The 20,159-nt window shown below is 43.0% G+C and overlaps 1 protein-coding gene across 1 annotated transcript in view; it reads left to right on the top strand.

Annotated features, from left to right (window-relative positions):
- The window catches only part of LOC131184524 (fibrillin-1), a 180,210-nt gene extending 161,140 nt beyond the window's left edge, over positions 1 to 19,070 (top strand). Inside the window, exons 52-62 of the mRNA XM_058155915.1 lie at positions 323 to 454; positions 1,226 to 1,351; positions 2,433 to 2,639; positions 3,745 to 3,870; positions 6,151 to 6,273; positions 8,058 to 8,174; positions 8,589 to 8,717; positions 9,484 to 9,603; positions 14,253 to 14,484; positions 15,643 to 15,820; positions 17,482 to 19,070. Of these exons, the coding sequence (XP_058011898.1) occupies positions 323 to 454; positions 1,226 to 1,351; positions 2,433 to 2,639; positions 3,745 to 3,870; positions 6,151 to 6,273; positions 8,058 to 8,174; positions 8,589 to 8,717; positions 9,484 to 9,603; positions 14,253 to 14,484; positions 15,643 to 15,820; positions 17,482 to 17,871 (1,880 nt within the window). The 3' untranslated portion in view covers positions 17,872 to 19,070. The remainder of the gene's footprint in view (positions 1 to 322; positions 455 to 1,225; positions 1,352 to 2,432; positions 2,640 to 3,744; positions 3,871 to 6,150; positions 6,274 to 8,057; positions 8,175 to 8,588; positions 8,718 to 9,483; positions 9,604 to 14,252; positions 14,485 to 15,642; positions 15,821 to 17,481) is intronic.
- Positions 19,071 to 20,159: the final 1,089 nt, after the last annotated feature.

Raw genomic sequence — 20,159 nt, forward strand, 5'->3', positions numbered from 1 at the left:
ACAGCTGTAAATAAAAAGGAGGCAATTTATCTTACCCTTCCCTTTCCTAACTTTAAAAAAAAAATAGTTTTCATTCATTGTCTACCAGAAGATATTGAAATTTCAGGGATTAAAACTTCAGCAGGTCTTTCTGAATTTCACTTGGGTTCCCCTCCTTAATTTTGGTGACCGAAAACGATTTTTACATGGTTCCTTCCGAAGGAATGTAGAAACGGGCTCACTGATTTTATATAGAAGCATTACTATTTTGAGGGTTGTGCTTCTCAAAATATGGAGAACTTTCATTTTTTTAAATCAATGTCCGATTCTGTAATACTTTCAGATCAGAATGAATGCGAGGAAGGAATTCATGACTGCGACTCAAAGCAAATGATGTGTAAAAACCTGATCGGTACATACATGTGCATATGTGGGCCAGGATTTCAGCGTAGACCGGACGGTGAAGGTTGCATAGGTGAGTGGCCGTCGAAAAACTCATCTTGTTATTTCAGTTTTCACATTTATAGCACTTAGATTTATATAGCGATTCATGCAGCTTTACAGCATTCTCTGGGCGGTTTACAAATGTCAGTATATGTCCCCCCCAACAATCTGGGTCCTCATTTTACCAACCTCAGAAAGATAGAAGGCTGAATCAACCTTCAGCCGATCAGGACTGAACTCCTGGCTGTGGGCAGAGTTAGCCTGCAATGCTGCATTCCAACCATTGTGCCACCAGGGCTCCTGACTCTCGTAGCAATAGCATTTAGACTTATATACCGCTTCATAGTGCTTTTACAGCCCTCTCTAAGTGGTTTACAGAGTCAGCTTATTGCCCCCAACAATCTGGGTCCTCATTTTACCCACCTCAGAAAGATAGGAGGCTGAGTCAATCTTAAACTGGTCAGGATTGAACTGCTGACAATGGGCAGAGTTGGCCTGCAGTACTGCATTCTAACCACTGCGCCACCAGGGCTCTTTATTGCCAGTGGGAAGTTGTTTAATATTTTAAGAGATTTAAAAACTCTCCTCTCTTCTACCTATTCACATAAATAAGACTATAGGATTGAATCTTAGTTACTCTTGTTTTCTATTTGTAGCAATTACAGATTTTTATTGCCTTTTTTAAAAAAGATATAAGATTATTTTGGCATGAATGGGGTTGGGTTTGTGGGTTTGTTTGTTTCTTTTGCTCAATGTTGAACTCAGTAAGCTAATACTGCATTTGGATATATCTTTGAAACAGACGAAAATGAGTGCCAGGTCAAACCTGGGTTGTGTGAAAACGGGCGGTGTATAAATACCGTCGGAAGCTACCGATGCGAATGTGAAGACGGTTTCCTTGTCAACGAAGCCCAGAATGAATGTCTAGGTAAGCCTTTACAGTGATACACAATTAGATGGGACAATGAAGACGATTAATTCCTTGTTTGCAATATTCTCCAGAGTTTACAAACTCTGATAACAATGTCCACGTAAGTGAAACTTAAATGAAAATTCATTGTCTTGCATCCATGTAAGATTTCGCTGGATGTGAAGGAAGAAGAGGAGGGCAATGCAGTAGAACTATTTCACGGGTGAAAGTATTACAAAATAGGCAGTGTCACAAAATTAATGGTGGACAAGTTTGAAAGGGGTATACTCACTGTTATTCAGTACAGCGCTTTGTAAATGGCAGCTGAATATATAGGTCCGTGATGGCGAACCTATGGCGTGAGTGCCACAGGTGTGGCACATGGAGCCATATCGGTGGGCAGGCGAGCGTTGCCCTACCTCAGCTGCACTGTACATGCACGCACCGGCCAGCTGACTTTTGGGCCTTCCGGGCCCACCGGAAGTCAGTAAACAGGTTGTTTCTGGCCTCCAGAGGGGCTCGGCGGGGGGGCGGGGAGCAAGAAAGCCTTTGGAGCCTGGAGAGAGTTAAAAATGGGCCCACTGGGCCCATCGTGCCATCGCGTGCCGAAAGTGGGGGGGCCCAGAAAAAATGCTTTTAAAAGTAAAAAAAAAACACCTCTGATGATCGCACGGTTCAGCTGGACGTGGACGGTGGGGAGCAGGAATTTTTGCTACCAATTCACCTGCCGCCATCGCTACCAGATCGGGCGATCCAGTCCGAACCGGGAGCATTTCACCCCTGCTTTGGAATATTCTAAACTCTTGATCGCACCTCCATCTTTTCTTTCTCAAGATTTGATCACCAGGGCAGAGTTCCCTATTTTTTTTTTTTTTTTCCTCACTCGGTGTCCTTTCTTCTCTTTTCTTCCTTCAGACGTCATGCCTTCTTTCTTACTGCTGCCTGACTTCCTTATTTCTCCTGCTCCGCTTCCTAAATACGGCTAAGTATGCTCTTCCTTTTATACGCCTGCTTCCAAATCCCTCTCCTGCCCTCCGCCCGCTAGCCGTTTGTTTTCCTTCCGGCGTTTTCCAACCGACGTTCTTTTTTGCTTTTGCAGACGTCAGGGAAGGCTACTGCTTCACCGAAATCTTACATAGCATGTGCCAGATCGGATCGAGCAACAGGAATCCGGTGACCAAATCGGAGTGCTGCTGCGACGGCGGGCGAGGATGGGGACCCAATTGCGAGATCTGCCCATTCCTGGGCACCATTGCCTTTAAGAAGCTTTGTCCATATGGCCGTGGACTGACCACTACTGGAGAAGGTGGGGGGGAAAAAAACCCGCAGCAGGTTCCAGAACAAGGATTGTTTGGAAACTTAACCTTCCCCAAATATCAATGTTTAATAATGAAATACGTGTCGTTATTATTGGGATAGTTAGCAAGGGATATGGCCAGTGGTGAAATCCATTTTTTTTTACTACCGGTTCTGTGGGCGTGGCTTGGTGGGTGTGGTGTGGCTTGGTGGGTGTGGCTTGGTGGGTGTGGCAGGGAAGGATACTGCAAAATCTCAATTCCCGCCCCACTCCAGGAGAAGGATATTGCAAAATCTCCATTCCCACCGCACTCTGTGGCCAGCCAAAGGTTCTCTGAACTGCTCAAAATTTTCCGCTACCGGTTCTCCAGAACCTGTCAGAACCTGCTGGATTTCACCCCTGGACATGGCTGCATTCCAAATTGTAGGGCAATAAGTCTTGTGTTTTTAGTTTAAGGGATCCAGTTGGGAATGGGTTTGCAAAGTCTAACAAGCACTTTGAGATCCACAGTTTCATTCTTGTCACTGATTACCTGTCTGCTTCTGTTCAACGCCAACTTGGAGTTCTACTTCCAACATTAGTTAGGGAAGGATGCTCATCCAGAAACCAGTAGGGATGTTGGGCCGATCTTGGCAGCCTTCGTACCTTTGTTTCCCCAAAAATAAGACCAGGTCTTATAAAATTTTTCTTCCAAAAAGACCCATTAGGGCTTATTTTCTGGTAAGGTACTACCGTACCAGAATACGGTACTAAACGCATCCACCTGGCTGATGATCTTAACTGGGGCTTATTTTGGGGATAAGGCTTATATTACGAGCATCCTGAAAAAAATCATGCTAGGGCTTATTGATTAACATTTGGGGGAACCATAAGGATTTGAGACAGAAAATGAACCTAGCTTTCCGGTAATTGTAACCACCCTTTCTAATTTCTTCAGCATTTTGAATAAGATTGCAAAAATGGAAGATGATTTCTTGTCAATGGTCAGCAGTATTTTTGCTTTTCCCCTATGAAAGTATCCGAAGAAGACGGACAGTGTTTTGGGGTTGTTGTTTTTTTTTATTATTATTCCTTCAGTTTTGCTTTCTTTACAGTCCTGTTTCTTGAATCACAGATATTGATGAGTGCAAGGTGATTCACGATGTTTGTCGGAATGGAGAGTGCGTCAACGAGAGAGGAACGTACCACTGTACCTGCAAGGAAGGCTACACCACCGATATAACGGGCACACTTTGTATAGGTATGTTGTCGGTTGCCAGATGGCTTTTACCAGTCCCTTCCATCGGAATGCAGGAATTGGGCACTCTACGCAAAGCTAGAGAGAATTCTTCATTCAGTTGTTGGAGAAGTTCTCTGTAATGGCCTTTGATGTCAGATGAATTCATTTGTTTATTTATTTAAATAAACAGATTTATCTATCTACAGACCCCCTCCCATCCTGGACATAAATTATTTCAACTCCTACCCTCAAAACGACGCTGTAGGGCATTGCACACCAGAACAACAAGACACACACACACCTCCCGGCTGATCAACTGATCAGCATAGGCATGGCTAACAAGTTGTAGAGATATGGGAAAAGATACAAAATATATTTGACCTCTCAAATGTACCTGGAAAACCTTTGGCTTTTCCCCCTGAATGTCATCACTCTGCTTAACAACTAATTCCCACAACTCTGTCAAATAATTTACTAAGACTGTATTACTATTGTTCTTCTCTTCCTTACTAGTATCTATCTCTTCCCACTTATTACTATAACCATGTTGCTTGTATCTTTCGATTTATATTGTTTTTATTTGTCCTAGTACAGTTTGGTAGCTTATTAGTAACCATGACTTTCACTATGTGTTGTATCTTTTTATTCTCGATGAATGTATTTTATTCTCCTTATGTACACTGAGAACATACAAACCAAAGACAAATTCCTTATGTGTCCAATCACACTTGGCCAATAAAGAATTCTATTCTATTCTATTCTATTCTATTCTATTCTATTCTATTCATTCTAATTCTAATTCTAATTCTAATTCCTATTCTATTCTATTCTATTCTATTCTATTCTATTCTATTCTATTCTATTCTAATTCTAACTCCTATTCTATTCTATTCTATTCATTCTAATTCTAATTCTAATTCTAATTCTAATTCCTATTCTATTCTATTCTATTCTATTCTATTCTATTCTATTCTATTCTATTCTATTCTATTCTATTCTATTCTATTCTATTTAATTCTAATTCTATTTTTAACTCCTATTCTATTCTATTCTATTTAATTCTAATTCTAATTCTAATTCTAACTCCTATTCTATTCTATTCTATTCTATTCTATTCTATTCTATTCTATTCTATTCTATTCTATTCTATTCTATTCTATTCTATTTAATTCTAATTCTATTTCTAACTCCTATTCTATTCTATTCTATTCTATTCTATTCTATTCTATTCTATTCTATTCTATTCTATTCTATTCTATTCTATTCTATTAATGTAGGCACTGATCTCAAATGCCTGATTCTGAGCACTTATTTTGAAGCCTTCATCATAAGAATTTTTAAACCTCTATTTTTTTAAAAAAAATCATTTTAATGAATCAATTGCCCAGTTAGAAATTTGCTGTTTCATTTGATCAACCCTAGTGGATTTTTTTAAATTAATAATAATAATGAAAAGACCAATTAAAGGTAGCCCTTGACTTACATAGTGACCATTCAAATCTGAAATCTTTGTTGTTAGGGTTGAATGTATGCGTTTGTTTGTTTTTTTTCATTTTGTTTGTTTGCTTTTCTGTTTTGTAATTTATTTTTTATGATCAAACAATAAATAATATTTTTTAAAAAAAGAATTTGAGACCTTTCCAGCTGGCTTCTGACAAATACAGATAGTCCTTGACTGACAACAATTTGTTTACTGACTGTTTGAAGTTACAACGGCACTGAAAAAAGTGACTTACGACCGTTTTTCACACTTACGACTGTTGCAGCATCCCCATGTGATTTTCATTCGGATGCTGGACAGCTGATTCACATTTATGACAGTTCCAGTGTCCCGGAGTCACGTGATCCCCTTTTGACAAGCAGAGTCAATGGGGAAGCCAGATTCACTTAACAACCGTGTTACTCATATAACAGTGGCAGTGATTCACTTAGCAACTCTGGCAAGAAAACTCGTAAAATGGGACCAAACTTGCTTAGCAAATGTCTCACTTAGCAACATTAATTCTGGGCTCAATTGCAGCCGTGCCTGTAAAATCAATGGCACAAGCCAGATTCAGTTAACAGCCGCGTGATACACTGAAGAACTGCTGCGATTCACTTAACAACCTTGGTCCCACAAAAAGAAGCTTGTAAAATTGGAGGCAACTCGTTTTACAACCACCATGCTTAGCAGTGGAAAGCCTGGTCCCAAACTGTGGTCGTAGGTCGAGGACTACCTGTACCCATTATTATTCATTCCTCCCCCCCTTTTTTTTTTTTATTCATCTCGGCCAACAATGTTGGTTTCTTCTTTGACTTCAGATCTGAACGAGTGCAACCTGTCTCCAAAGCCTTGCAATTTTATTTGCAAAAATACGGAGGGGAGCTATCAATGCTCGTGTCCGAAAGGATACATCTTGCAGGAAGACGGCAGAAGCTGCAAAGGTAAGAAAAAAGAAAAAGTTTGACCTTTATGTTTATAGTTATAACCATCCACTCGTTTTCCTTCAGGCCCGGACTGAAAAGTAAGCAAGTAATATAAAAGGTAAAGGCTGTTGAGGTCCGCCAGCAGCCTGCCGAGCTGGCAGAGGAGTCGGACAGTGAGGTGGCTGGGGAGGATGATGGGCCAGTCCTGGAGTCAGGGTGTTTTGGCTCCAGCACCACCACCACCCCGGGCCTGGCCCCCTGCCAGAGAGTGACTCAGAGAGTGAGGGGGAAGGGCCGTCAGGGCTCCCTTCTGCAGGGCCGGCCTCTCTGGCTCAGCTCCAGGAGCCAGAGGCAGGCCAGGTGGAAGAAATAATGAGGCCTCTGTCAGCTCCCAGACCCAGCTGAGGACAATCAGCCCTGGTTGGATCCTAGGTTTCATAGGCAGGAGAGGCGGGAACAACAGAAGCAGGGGTGGGGCAAGCCTAGGAAGTGCTGAGTCACGGAGCCATACCCCACAGGGTATAAAAGCAGCAGGGGCTGCTATACTACTCTGTGGCGAACAAATCAACTGCTTAGAGAGAACTTGAGCTGAAGTTCTGTTTGTTCCTGGTTTCCTGGTTGACTCGCCGGCATCAAGAAAAGATAACAGAGAAACTTGGCAGATGCTCGCTAGTTTGCTGCCAGAGCTGATAGCTGCTGTGGACTGAATTGCCGGCTAATTAAGTCATCGCTCGTACCTCCCGGACTGAGGTGGGGGGGACAGAACACAGGAGAAGGCCCGGACAAGGTTTCTTCATCCAGGCCTTCCCCTAACTCCATCCTTCCATGATGGCGAACTTATGTCACGTGTGCCACAGGTGGCACGCGGACCCATATCGGCGAGCACACGAGCTTAGCTCCGGCGCGGCTGGGCCAGAGCGAAGGAGGGAAACAGGCTGTTTCCTGCCTCCGCAGGGCCTGGGGTGGGGTGGGGAAGGCCCGTTTTCTCCCTCCCCAGGCTCCTAGAGAGGCTCTGGAGCCTGGGGAGAGCAAAAAACAGGCCTACTGAGCCCACCATGCCATCACATGCCAAAAACGTGGGGAGCGTAGGGGGTCGCACACGAATGCACAGGACTCATAGAATTATGGGTGTGGGCACGCGTGGCGGGGATGGATACTGCAGAATCTCCATTCTCACCCCACTCGTGGGAGAAGGATATTGCAAAATCTCCATTCCCTTCCCACTCCTGGGGGAAGGATATTGCAAAATCTCAACTCCCACGCCACTCTGGGGCCAGCCAGAGGTGGTATTTGCTGGTTCTCTGAACTACTCAAAATTTCTGCTACCGGTTCTCTGAACTGCTCAAAATTTCCACTACCGGTTCTCCAGAACCTGTCAGAACCTGCTGGGCTTCACCCCCGATTCCTTCTAGATTAAAAAAAGAAACACAATAAAATATGAATGCTAAAATGATCTATATTCCGATATCAATGTTTAGGTCAGGGGTCTCCAAACCTGACAATTTTAAGAGTTGTGGACTTCAACTCTCATAATTCCCCTGCCAGCATCACTAGTCCACTGATCTAGGCCTTCTAACCATTGAAGGTTAGATACAGTAAGTCCCGACAGATGCCACGCGAGGTGTAACTCCAATTCAGGATTATCCATTGCTTGCATGATAGTTCTTCTGTATTATTCTATATTATTCCGTAATTCTATTTGATACGATGCGTGCTGTAGTTGTATAGATAGTTGCAGTATGTTATCATGTTGTCTTTAATGAGGAGCAAAACCTGAACCAATGAATTTGCTGTCCTTTCAGATCTTGATGAATGTGCAACCAAGCAACACAACTGCCAGTTTCTTTGTGTCAACACTATTGGAGGCTTTACTTGTAAATGTCCGCCTGGTTTTACTCAACATCATTCAGCATGTATTGGTGAGTGACAAGAAATATCAACACACCTTTGTCCTCCTATTTTCCCCATAACCGCCACCCAGTGGAATGGGTTTGGCTGAGAGAGAAGAACTGGCCCAAAGTCACCCAGTTGGCTTTGATGTCTAAAACAGGACTGGAACTCACCGCCTCCTGGTGATTGGCTCAAAATCCCCCAGGCAGCTTTTATGCCTAAGGCAGGACTAGAACTTACTGCCTCCTGATGTTTGGCTGAAAATCCCTCAGCTGATTTTCATACCTAAGGGAGGACTAGAATTTATGGACGCCTGCTTTCTAACCTGGGGCTTTAACTGCTAGACCAAACTATCCCTCCTCTTCATTTCATTGTAGAAGCCTTGAACAGACACACACCCAGTAAAGGAGAGATCGTCTAATATCCATATGCATTTCTTTTAGATAACAATGAATGTGCCACTGAAATCAATCTTTGCGGATCAAAGGGAATTTGTCAAAATACTCCTGGAAGCTTTACGTGTGAATGTCAGCGGGGCTTCGCCCTGGACCAAACTGGTGCCGCCTGCGAAGGTACATCTCTTGAGAACTTACATGACCTTCTGCTCTTTTATCTTGTCCTGCCTGTTAATTAATATTAAGAGCATTTAGACTTATATACAACTTTTCAGTGCTCTACAGCCCTCTCTAAGCGGTTTACAGAGTCAGCCTGTTGCCCCCAACAATCTGGCTCCTCATTTTACTGACCTTGGAAGGAGGTCGAGTCAACCTTGAGCCTGGTGAGATTTGAACTGCCAAATTGCAGGCAGCCAGAAGTCAGCAGAAGTAGCCTGCAGTATTGCACTCTAACCACTGCGCCATCGAGGCTCAGTGTCCTCGAGGAAGGATGGATAGATAGATAGATAGATAGATGATAGATAGATATAGCAATAGCACTTAGACTTATATACCACTTTACAGCGCTCTACAGCCCTCTCTAAGCGGTTTACAAAATCAGCATCTTACCCACAACAATCTGGGTCCTCATTTTACCCACCTCGGAAGGATGGGAGGCTGAGTCAACCTTGAGCCTGGTGAGATTTCAACTGCCAAATTGCAGTCAGCCGGCAGTCAGCAGAAGTAGCCTGCAGTACTGCCCTCTAACCACTGTGCCACCATGGCTCATTAATGCATTTAAATGAACCATGGCTTAATTAATGCATTTCAAGTTAACTGGTAATTATATCTAAGTGGGCATTTCATTAGAATCTTGAATGACGGGACCATTTTTTTTCCCCCTCCAGCAAAGTAATCCAAAATATTTTCATCTATGCTTTTTATTTTGTTGTTGTTGTTGCAGATGTCGACGAGTGTGATGGAAACCACCGATGCCAACACGGTTGCCAGAATATAATTGGAGGATACAGGTGTAGCTGCCCACAAGGGTACCTCCAACATTATCAGTGGAACCAATGTGTCGGCAAGTCTCATTTTTAATGTCTGAGCACGCAAGTCCCTTTCTCGAGTTAGCAGTTAAATTTTGGCTGGGTTGATGGTTGTTTAGTTGATTCGAAGTAATTTCCTGTACAGTTGTGGGAAACACAGGAGATTGCCAAAGAAGCCCTTTAACTTAGCTGGAACGGTAAGGGGCGAAGTCAGTTAGAAAAATCTCAGAAAAACATTGGTTTCCCGCAGGGGTGGGCTTCAAAATTTTTAGCAAGGGGTTCTCTGCCCGGTTGCTGGGTGGGCGTGGCCATGGTGGGCATGGCCTAATCAGCCTCCTGCACCACAGCGGGGGGCAGGGCTTTTTTGCCCTCCGCAGACTCTGGAGGCTTTTCTCGAGCCTCTGGGAGGGCAAAAACGGCCTCCCCAGGCTCCGGGGGCCCTTTAGAGCAGGGGTCTCCAATCTTGGCAACTTTAAGACTTGTGGACTTCAACTCCCAGAAGCAAAGCTGGCTGAGGAATTCTGGGAGTTAAAGTCCACAAGTCTTAAAGTTGCCAAGGTTGGAGACCCCCTGCTCTAGAGGGCAGAAATGGGCATACCAAACTTCTGGTAGGCCCGTTTTTTGCCCTCCCCAAGCCTCCGTGTGTGCCCTGCACTTACCTGTATCCAAAACAGGCTGTGTGGGGACTCCTCGGAGGGGCGGGGGGTGGTGTGGGCAGGGCCAGCCAGGAGTGGGATTTGTAGTAATGACCTGTAGGATTTTAAAGGTGCCAACCAGCACTTCTGTTTCTGGTCCAGAAGGTAATGCTGATCGGTGTTTCTGCCATTAGCAAATAAGTCTGCTAATTAGAGAAAATTGCTTTCTTTAATTCACGAGTGGGCCCAAAAGTAATTCTCCCAAGGTGCTTTCAGAGGCATGCAAAATGACTTGAACGTTATTCCTGTGATGTAGCCAGAATATTCTTAAAACCAGTTTTAATTAGGAAACTCATTTCCGGGGTTATTTCCAGCATTGCATCTAACTTAATTGGTTAATTGGAACACCCGGAGATACATATGGTGACTCAAAATGTGACAATTGACCATTCTTTGGCCTGCTTTGCTTTTTTTTCAAATGTCTTTTTATTTTTATTGTGGCCGACCTCTAACTAAGGGAGGTTTCTGGTTTTAGTTAGGGTTAAGAAAACTTGCTCTCATTTGTGCACGGTTGCCCGTTGGGAACGTGGACTTATCAGTATATAAAAAAAAAGAATTGGAAAGTTACTCAAGCATGCTAATTTTTTTTTTTGTAATGAAAGATCGGCTTAGAAAGACACGAAGAGCTTAAATTAAGTATTCAATTGGCCCCCTTTCAGGTTTTGCCGAGTTTCACTGTTACAGGTACTCCTCGACTTACGACCATAACTGAGCCCAACATTTTTGTTGCTAAGTGAAACATTTGCTAAGTGAATTTTGCCCCATTTTTGTGCCACAGTCATTAAGTGAATCCCTGCAATGGTTAAGTTAGTAACAGAGTGGTTAAGTGGTTCTTGTTTTCCCCTTGATTTTGCTTTTTAAGAAGGTCACAAAAGGGGATCACATAACCAGTGGTGGGCTGCTGCCGGTTCGGGCGAATCGGTGGGTTCTGATGATCAGATGGCCCCGCCCACCCGACCCCGCCCTATCCTGTCCTATATTTCCTTCTTTCTGGCTCAGCTGATTCGCGCGGCATTTCTGTGCCTCCACTGTTCTGCTTACTGGGGCTGCCTATTAGAAGGTAAGCAGCTGAGCTTCAAATTGCTGCAATTTGAATGCTGCCGCGCAAGCTAGGCGCACATGTGCGCGAAGTCCACGTGCATGCGCAAATCACGTCCTCACAGAACTGGTAGTTAAATCGGTTGCAGGCCACCACTGCCCATGACCCCAGGACACTGCAACTGTCATAAATATGAGTCAGTACCCAAACATCTGAATTTGGATACTATAACAATCGTAAGTGTGAAAAACGGTTAATAAGTCCTTTTTTTCGGTGCCGTTATAACTTTGAACGGTCACTAAATGAACTGTTGTAAGTCGAGGACTCCCTATAATTGGAACACCATCATTGTTCTGGTTTTGTAAACGAAACCTGGTGGTGTTTGCAAAAGACCTGTGCGGTCTGGTTGACATTGGCAGAGCTCAAAAAATTAAGCAGGGCTGGTAGGAAAACTACAATATCAGGAAATCCCAGAACTGTAGACTAAACTATGAAGCTGAAAAAGCTTTTTGGAAGAACACAGTGTGTGTGTGTGTGTGTGTGTGTGTGTGTTTGTGTGTGTGTATGGAAAACTGAATTTGTTCTTCGGTGCCATTTTATATACTTTTTAAAAACTCTCCCTTTTTCCCCCAGTATTATCTCATTTGTGCCTTGGCGCAAAATTTCTTCTCCTCTCAACAAGCATCATGTGCTAAACTCAAATACAAGTTGCATTAAATAGAGAGGAGAGAAAAATGAATCCAGCTGTTCTTCTTATGGCCTTCAAGTCTGACCTAGAATTAGTCCTGTTTTAGAGCCATAAATGAGCTAATCAATTCCCAGATCAAATTTCCATTCTGTCACAAGTTCATTAATTAGCCCTAGGCAGGGCAATTATCTCCCGCCCCTCTGTTTTCCATCCATAACTTATGGATAATACTTTTGTTCTTTTAAAAACCCCTTTTTATTCAGTTATTATCTTTATCCATTTGCCAGATCTCAAGATGTAGATCGGGGGTGTCAAACTCGCGGCCCGTGGGGCAGTTGCTTCCCGCTTTGGCCATGCCCATGCCTGGTTTAGCGAAGGGAAAAAAAGTTGTGATATGTTATGTGATGCCGATGTGACGACGTGATGCAGGGGTGAAATGCTCCCGGTTCGGACCGGATCGCCCGATCTGGTAGCGAACTGGGCTGGTGGTTCGGAGAACTGGTAGCAATCGCGGTGCGAGGCACCCGCCCGGCTGTCGTTACTTCCTGGTTTTAACCAGGAAGTAATGTGTTTTATACCCTCTGCAAATGCACGGAAAGGTTTCGTGCATGCGCAGAGGGTGTGTACGCAAATGTGACGCACTTCCGAACCGGTAAAGAAGGTAAGTAGATTTCACCCCTGCCCTGATGTAGATTGACAGAAGGAAACAGGTAAAGGAAGGAGAATTTTTTAACAGCGCATAACAGAATGGTAAAGTAACCATATTAGATGTAACATACACACAATTGTTAAAGACAAGTAACCAAATGACCCAAAGTTTATGAATCAAATTCGTAAGCAGCCACATGTCATTTCTTTTTAATTGTTCCCTTTGAAAGTCTCAAACGAGCTTGGGTATTGTAACAATTGGGTGAAAAAAAAATATAGTTTATGTCGCAAAATAAATCAGGTTATGAAATAATTCTAGTGGGCTGTTTTATTTCACAGTCCTGTAGAATTGCTTCCTGTGTAAAATACTAGAGCCACTGAATTATATTTCACACAAAAGTTTTAAAGGATAAATCTTTTTCAGTTCAAAAGAAGAGCTTGCAGGCGCTTTAACGTGAAGCAACTTTCTGAAATAAATCATTTTATATAGTTTCACCAAGTTTCCTCAAACTCAGCACTATCAGTTATGCCACTTCAGGTTGACGAATTTTCCAGACAATAATGCCATTTCTGAGAATTTTCAGAGCTGAAGTCTACACATCTGGAAGATATATGACTAATAATGAATCCAGTATTCTATGCATTATTCTATAAATTATTGGCTGTATTCTTTTAAGACAAGTTTTTAATTATCCCTTATTAGATACACAATGAACATAATTTATACAAATCCTTGTAAAAATTAGCTGTTCGTTTATCTTGATTTAATTATATATGACTGTTTAACTAGGGGTTGAAAATGAAAGGCGATCTGTCGTTTTGGCATTAGCGCAAATATTTTGCGCACCCCATGAATTGGATGAGAATCAAAATGACAAACTATAACCCAGGCATAAGGAATAATAGTTATTTAGTTACAGGGCCAGCTTGATATAGTAGTTAAGGCACCAGGCTAGAAACGGAGACTGTGAGTTCTAGTCCTGCCTTAGGCAGAAAATAAACTGGGTGACCTTGGGCCAGTCACTGCCTCTCAGCCCTAGGAAGAAGGCAATGACAAATCACTTCCAAAATCTTCCCAAGAAAACTGCATGGACTGGTTCAGGCATCAACAGTGATTTGAAGACATAAAGAGGAGAGGAGAGAGAAGAGAGGGGAGGGGAGGAGAGGAGGGGAAAGGAGAGGGGAGGAGAGGGGAGAAGAGGATGGGAAGGAAGAGAGAAAAGGGAAGAAAGAGAGGAAAGGAAGAAGGAGAGGAGAGGAAAGGAGAGGGAAGAAGAGAGGAGAGAAAGAAGGAGAGAGAGAAGAGGAAGGAGAGAGAGGAGGGGGAGGAGAGGAGAGTATAGGGGAGGGGAGAGGAGGGGAGAAGAGGAGGGGAAGGAGGAGAGGAAATGGAAAAGGAGAGAAAAGGAAGAAGAGGAGAGGAAGAAGGAGAGAGAGGGGAGGGGAAGGTAAGGGAAGAGAGGAGAGTCCCATTTCGGTCATGGATAGGCAGGATCTCTTTGCCCCTGAATCTACTTGTGTGCAGGATATTCATAAGATAAACGAGATAGCTGCAACTCAATTTCTCAAGGGATGATTAGAACGATGATCAAAGCGTCTTCGCTTCTCTTCCAGATGAAAACGAATGCCTCAGTTCTCACATCTGCGGTGGAGCGTCTTGCCACAACACGCTGGGGAGTTACAAATGCATGTGCCCCACTGGATATAATTTTGAACAATTCAGCGGGCAATGCCAAGATGTGAACGAGTGTGGGTCCTCTCAAGCCCCATGCAGCTACGGTTGCTCCAATACGGAAGGTGGTTATGTCTGCGGCTGCCCACCAGGGTATTTCCGAATAGGACAAGGGTGAGAACATTCTTTCGGATCTACAGCAAAGAAAAAACAAACCTAGTTTCTTTAGATTAATACAGACCAACTAGGGTTGGGCTTCAAAAATTTTAGCAAGGGGTTCTCTGCCCGGTTGCTGGATGGGCGTGGCCATGGTGGGCGTGGCCTAGTCAGCCTCCTGCACTGGGGGGAGCATTTTTGCCCTCCCCGGGCTCCGAAAGCTTTCCTTGAGCCACTGGCTGGGTGAAAATAGCCTCCCCAGGCTCTGGAGGCCCTCTGGGTTCCGGTAGGCCTGTTTTCCACCCTCCCAAGCCTCCACATGCGCCCTGCATTTACCTGCATCCAAAATGGGCCACGTGGGGACTCCTGGGAGGGGAGGGGTGTGGTGGGCGGGGCCAGCCAGGAGTAAGATTTGGGGATTCTCTGAACTGCACAGAATCTTAGCTAGAGGTTCTCCTGAACCCCTGTGAACCCTCAGCAGCCCACTCCTGAGACCAACCTATATAGGGGGAAATGGAAGAGCAGGCATAACTATAAACTCCATTTCTTGAGCAAAAGTTGCATTGACAATAGGAGACATAAAAAATGGATATACTGTAGTTTGGTCCATTCCTTCATGTGCCTTTGACCCTTAGTATTCTATCAATTAATGATACAATCCCCATGAATTTAAAAAAAAAAATTCAAGTTCAGAAATAAAATGGCTTTCTCATAGACCAGATTTCTATTATTATTATTATTATTATTTTAATTGCATTTATATCCCGCCCTTCTCCGAAGATTCAGGGCGGCTTACACTGTGTTAAGCAATAGTCTTCATCCATTTGTATATTATATACAAAGTCAACTTTTATTGCCCCCAACAATCTGGGTCCTCATTTTACCTACCTTATAAAGGATGGAAGGCTGAGTCAACCTTGGGCCTGGTGGGACTTGAACCTGCAGTAATTGCAAGCAGGACAAGTCAACTTTTTATTGCCCCCCCAACAATCTGGGTCCTCATTTTACCTACCTTATAATGGATGGAAGGCTGAGTCAACCTTGGGCCTGGTGGGACTTGAACCTGCAGTAATTGCAAGCAGCTGCTATTAATAACAGACTGTCCTAGCAGTCTGAGCCACCAGAGGCCCTAATGTCTGTCTGATGTCTGTTCTTTCTTTCTTTAAAATTCCGTAGGCACTGCGTGGCTGGAATGGGGCTTGGGAAAGGTCAGAACCCTGAATTACCACTTAGCGGTGAAGCCGATGATAACATTCTTTCTCCAGAAGCCTGCTATGATTGCAAAATCAATGGCTATCCGAAAAGGGGAAGGAAACGGCGAGGCCTAAATGAAACCAATGCCCTGGATACAGAAGTGAGTCGCAACTTTATCCTTTATCACCTGGTGCAACCGGGGGTGGGCTTCAAAGATTTTAGCAAGGGGTTCTCTGCCCGGTTGCTGGGTGGGTGTGGCCATGGTGGGTGTGGCCTAGTCGGTCTCCTGCACCATGGTGGGGGGGGAGGCGTTTTTACCCTCCCTGGGCTCCGAAGGCTTTTCTCGAGCCTCCAAGAGGGCGAAAACGGCTTCCGGAGGCTTCCGGTAGGCCCGTTTTTCGCCCTCCTCAAGCCTCCATCTGCGCCATGCACTTACCTACATCCAAAATAGGCTGCATGGGGACTCCATGGAGGGACGGGGAAGGGAGGGGTGGGTGGAGTCAGCCAGGATTGGGGGTTCTCCAAACTGCACATAATCTTAGCTAGAGGTTCTCCCGAACCCCCAGCAGCCCACCTCTGCTCAGATCCCCCATGAAAAAACTCTAAGGAAATTGAAAGAAGACCAAAGTTCAGATTACCCATATTACTGAAAAATAAAAGAAATCCATAGATTTGTTCTGATACACGAGCAGTTCTTTTCTTCTCCCTATTTCTTTGTCCTAAAGAAATCCACAAAAGTTTCCATAATAATAATAAAAAAAAAAATTGGCCCGCCGCAGGGATTTGTGGAAACCTTCGTTTGTTTTAACTGCTCGGTTCTGCAAACATCTATTAAACTATATAATTAGACACAAACTTCAAACGTATCTCAAACCGCTTGTCCTCAGTGAGTCTCAACGAGTAAAGTATGAAAGCCCATCTCGTAGTGGTTGGAATATTTCTCCAATAATTTGGGGGTGCTCTCTGGCCCATAATTGTCTCATTGATTGAGAGTACGCAAGAAAGTACTTGCGGCTAATTTAAACATCGCTTGTTTGGAAAGCAAAATACTGGAGTAAGAGAAGGACGCCATCTTCTTGAGTTAACATTTTGTGCTGCACCAATAATTTAAGTAGCTGATATTTTTTGAAATCCCACCAACAGCTTTCGGCAGCCAAAAAAGCCAATGCAATCCTAAACTGCATTAACAGAGGGATACAATCGAGATCAAGTGAGGTACTCATACCACTCTATAAAGTGTTAGTAAGATTACACTAGAATAATGTATCCATTTTTGGTCACTATACTATAAAAAAGATGTTGAGACTCTAGAAAAAGTGCAGAGAAGAGCAGGATGATTAGGGGACAGGAGAATAAAACATATGAAGAACGGTTGCAGGAACTGGGCACGGCTAGTCTAGTGAAGAGAAGGATGTCATCAGTCTTTCAATATTTGAAGGGTTGCCACAAAAAAATCAAGCTATTTTCCAAAGCACCTGAAGGCCAGACAAGGAATAATGGATAGAAACTGATCAAGGAGAGAACCTTCAACCTAGAAATAAGGAGAATTTTTCTGACAGTAAGAACAATCAGCCAATGGAACAGAAGTTGCCGTCGGAAGTTGTGGGAGCTTCATCACTGGAGGTGATGAAGAAGAGACTGGACTGCCAGTTGTCTCCTGCTTGGGTGGGGGGTTGGACTAGATGACCTACAAGGTCTCTTCCAACTCTGTTAATCTAAGCTTCAACAGATCTGGATGGTTGCAATGCTTCATGTTAGAAGGTGAAAAATTCAGGAGGGAACAAAAAAATCTAAACCACCTTATTGGTTTTTTTTTTACAGGTTCACCTGGGGACTGATGCACCTGTCAACCTGGCCAGCTGGGACCTTGAAAAACCAGCCATCTTATCTTACAACATCTCTGGCCTTAACAACAAGGATCACCTTTTGGAACTGATCCCCGCTCTCACCACCCTGACCAACCACAACCGATATTTAATAGACCACGGGAACGAAAACGGGTTCTTCCGGATCAATCAGAAAGAAGGGGTCAGCTTCCTTCACTTAGCTAAAAAGAAACCAGCCCCCGGAATATACTCATTACATATCAGCAGCATCCCGCTGTACAAAAGGAAGGAACTCCTTCAATTGGAAGACAAGCACGACCAAGACTACCTCAGCGGGGAGCTAGGAGATAGCCTGAGAATGAGAATTGAAATTGTGCTTCATTAATTCACCAACCAGAGACCAAAAATTAGGAAAGCCAAAGATAGCTGGGGTGAGACTTGAATGTTTTATTCCTCGGTTAAGTTTCTCCATATCGCAGGAACAAGCTGTCATGTATTTCCCTTGGACACGTGGGCACTTATCCCAGTTTGACGTAAGTAAAGGTACAGGAAGGAAACGGTAGCTCACAACCATCACTTCTTCTCAGGCTTCTTGTAAGTGTAGCTACTTTTCCAGATACTGAATCTTGAATTTCGGGACTGCTGTTGGAAGCTGGTCGCAGGTGCCAAGCCAATGGCTGATCAGCACAGGTGCCAAGAGTTGCAAGACCACAAGTCCGTCAATAGATTCTTCTTCTTTTTCTTTTCTTTTCTTTTTTTAAAATATCTTAAAATCTACTTCTCCAGCTACATCTTACTAGGTCAGCCATTTCTGTAATCGATTTGGTGCTAGAAACGATGTCCAACCTAGATTTAAAAAATGCACTGTAATATATACACAATTTAGAAGCCAAAGAAATTGCCATTACTCAGTTCATCGATCAACCCCCCAATTTAGCTCAGTAGTTTATCTCAGTTTATATCTATAATACAGTACATGTAAATTAAGGTGTGTGTGTATACTGTAACCATGCTATTCTTATCCATGAAGCATTTGTAAACTAGATTAATAATACCCTTCCCGCAAGGGTTTATAATGGTGCTTATAAGACCAACTACTTAACTGTATACACAAACTTGGTGATGATGAAATTTCTGTGACAATCCAAAATGCACTGAGGTCATCGAGGAGGACCATTCACAATTAATCGGGAGTCACATGACACAGTGCTATTCCAGTGATGTCGTGACATAATGTAACACGTGTCCAATAATAACTATCATGACTCGTGCCGACAACGGTTCACTGTCAAAAAGTCACAATAAAACCATTCTTCTTTTTTTTTTTTAGTTCATTCCGTGGATTTCATATTCTTGCTAAACTTGCACCAGTACAGGCAAAGTATTTTTTTATACAGGTATGTTCAGAAAAAAATAATAATTATATCTATATTGGGAGAAGACTGGGACATTACGATCTATAGCCTACATTTGACTCCTGTGCATTTCTCTGTAGTCACGATCTCCTACTTTTTACAAATCTTGAATAGTCACTTTTATACTTACATTGAAAAATAATTATTAATAAAAGAGCTACAAAACCCACCCGGACAATTCACAGTTTTTAGTTTGATTGTGGGGTGAGATTGATTGAGAAAGAAAAGAACCTGGAGGGTCGATCATGTAGATACGTGGAGGGAGAAAACAGAAACTGCTGGAACTAAAATACAGCCACTAATTCTGCAAATTAAAATTAATTGCTAATTAAAATTAATTGGAAAATAATACGATGCATTCTCATTATAAGATGCAACCCAACTTTTTCGAAGTTTTTGTTAATGTTTTTGTCCAAAGCAACACCTTAAGAACTACCATCATAACATTCCAATGTACGATCAAATTATTAGGCCACACTTAGAATACTGAATCCAGTTTTGGTCGCCATGATGTAAAAAAGATGTTGAGACTTTAGAAAGAGTGCAGAGAAGAGCAACCAAGAGGATTAGGGGACTGGAGGCTAAAACATATAAAAAACAGTTGCAGGAACTGGGTATGTCTAGTTTAATGAAAAAAAGGACCAGGGGAGACATGATAGCAGTCTTCCAATATCTCAGGGGCTGCCCCAAAGAAGAGGGAGTCAAGCTATTCTCCAAAGCACCTGAGGGCAGGACACGAAGTAATGGGTGGAAACTAATTAAGGAGAGAAGCAACTTAGAACTAAGGAGAAATTTCCTAACAGTTAGAACAATTAATCACAACTTGCCTCCAGAATAGAATAGAATAGAATAGAATAGAATAGAATAGAATAGAATAGAATAGAATAGAATTCTTTATTGGCCAAGTGTGATTGGACACACAAGGAATTTGTCTTTGGTGCATACGCTCTCAAGTGTACATAAAAAGACAAGATACACTCATCAAGAATCACAAGGCACAACACCCAGTATACAGAAGTTGTAAATGCTCCCAACGCTGGAAGTTTTTAAGAAGAGATTGGATAACCATGTGTCTGAAATGGTATAAGGTGACTGGACTAGAAGACCTCCAAGGTCCCTTCCAACTCTTGTTATTCTATTTTATTCTAATTCTAAATATAATACCGGTAGGATATGTCCAACCACATAAAATGCCAATTGTTGTCTTTCTGTTGTTTATGAAATTAGCTAATTCTATCATGCTTTCAATAATCCTTCC

Source organism: Ahaetulla prasina, chromosome 13 (assembly GCF_028640845.1).
Source record: "Ahaetulla prasina isolate Xishuangbanna chromosome 13, ASM2864084v1, whole genome shotgun sequence".
In the NCBI taxonomy this organism is placed as follows: domain Eukaryota; kingdom Metazoa; phylum Chordata; class Lepidosauria; order Squamata; family Colubridae; genus Ahaetulla; species Ahaetulla prasina.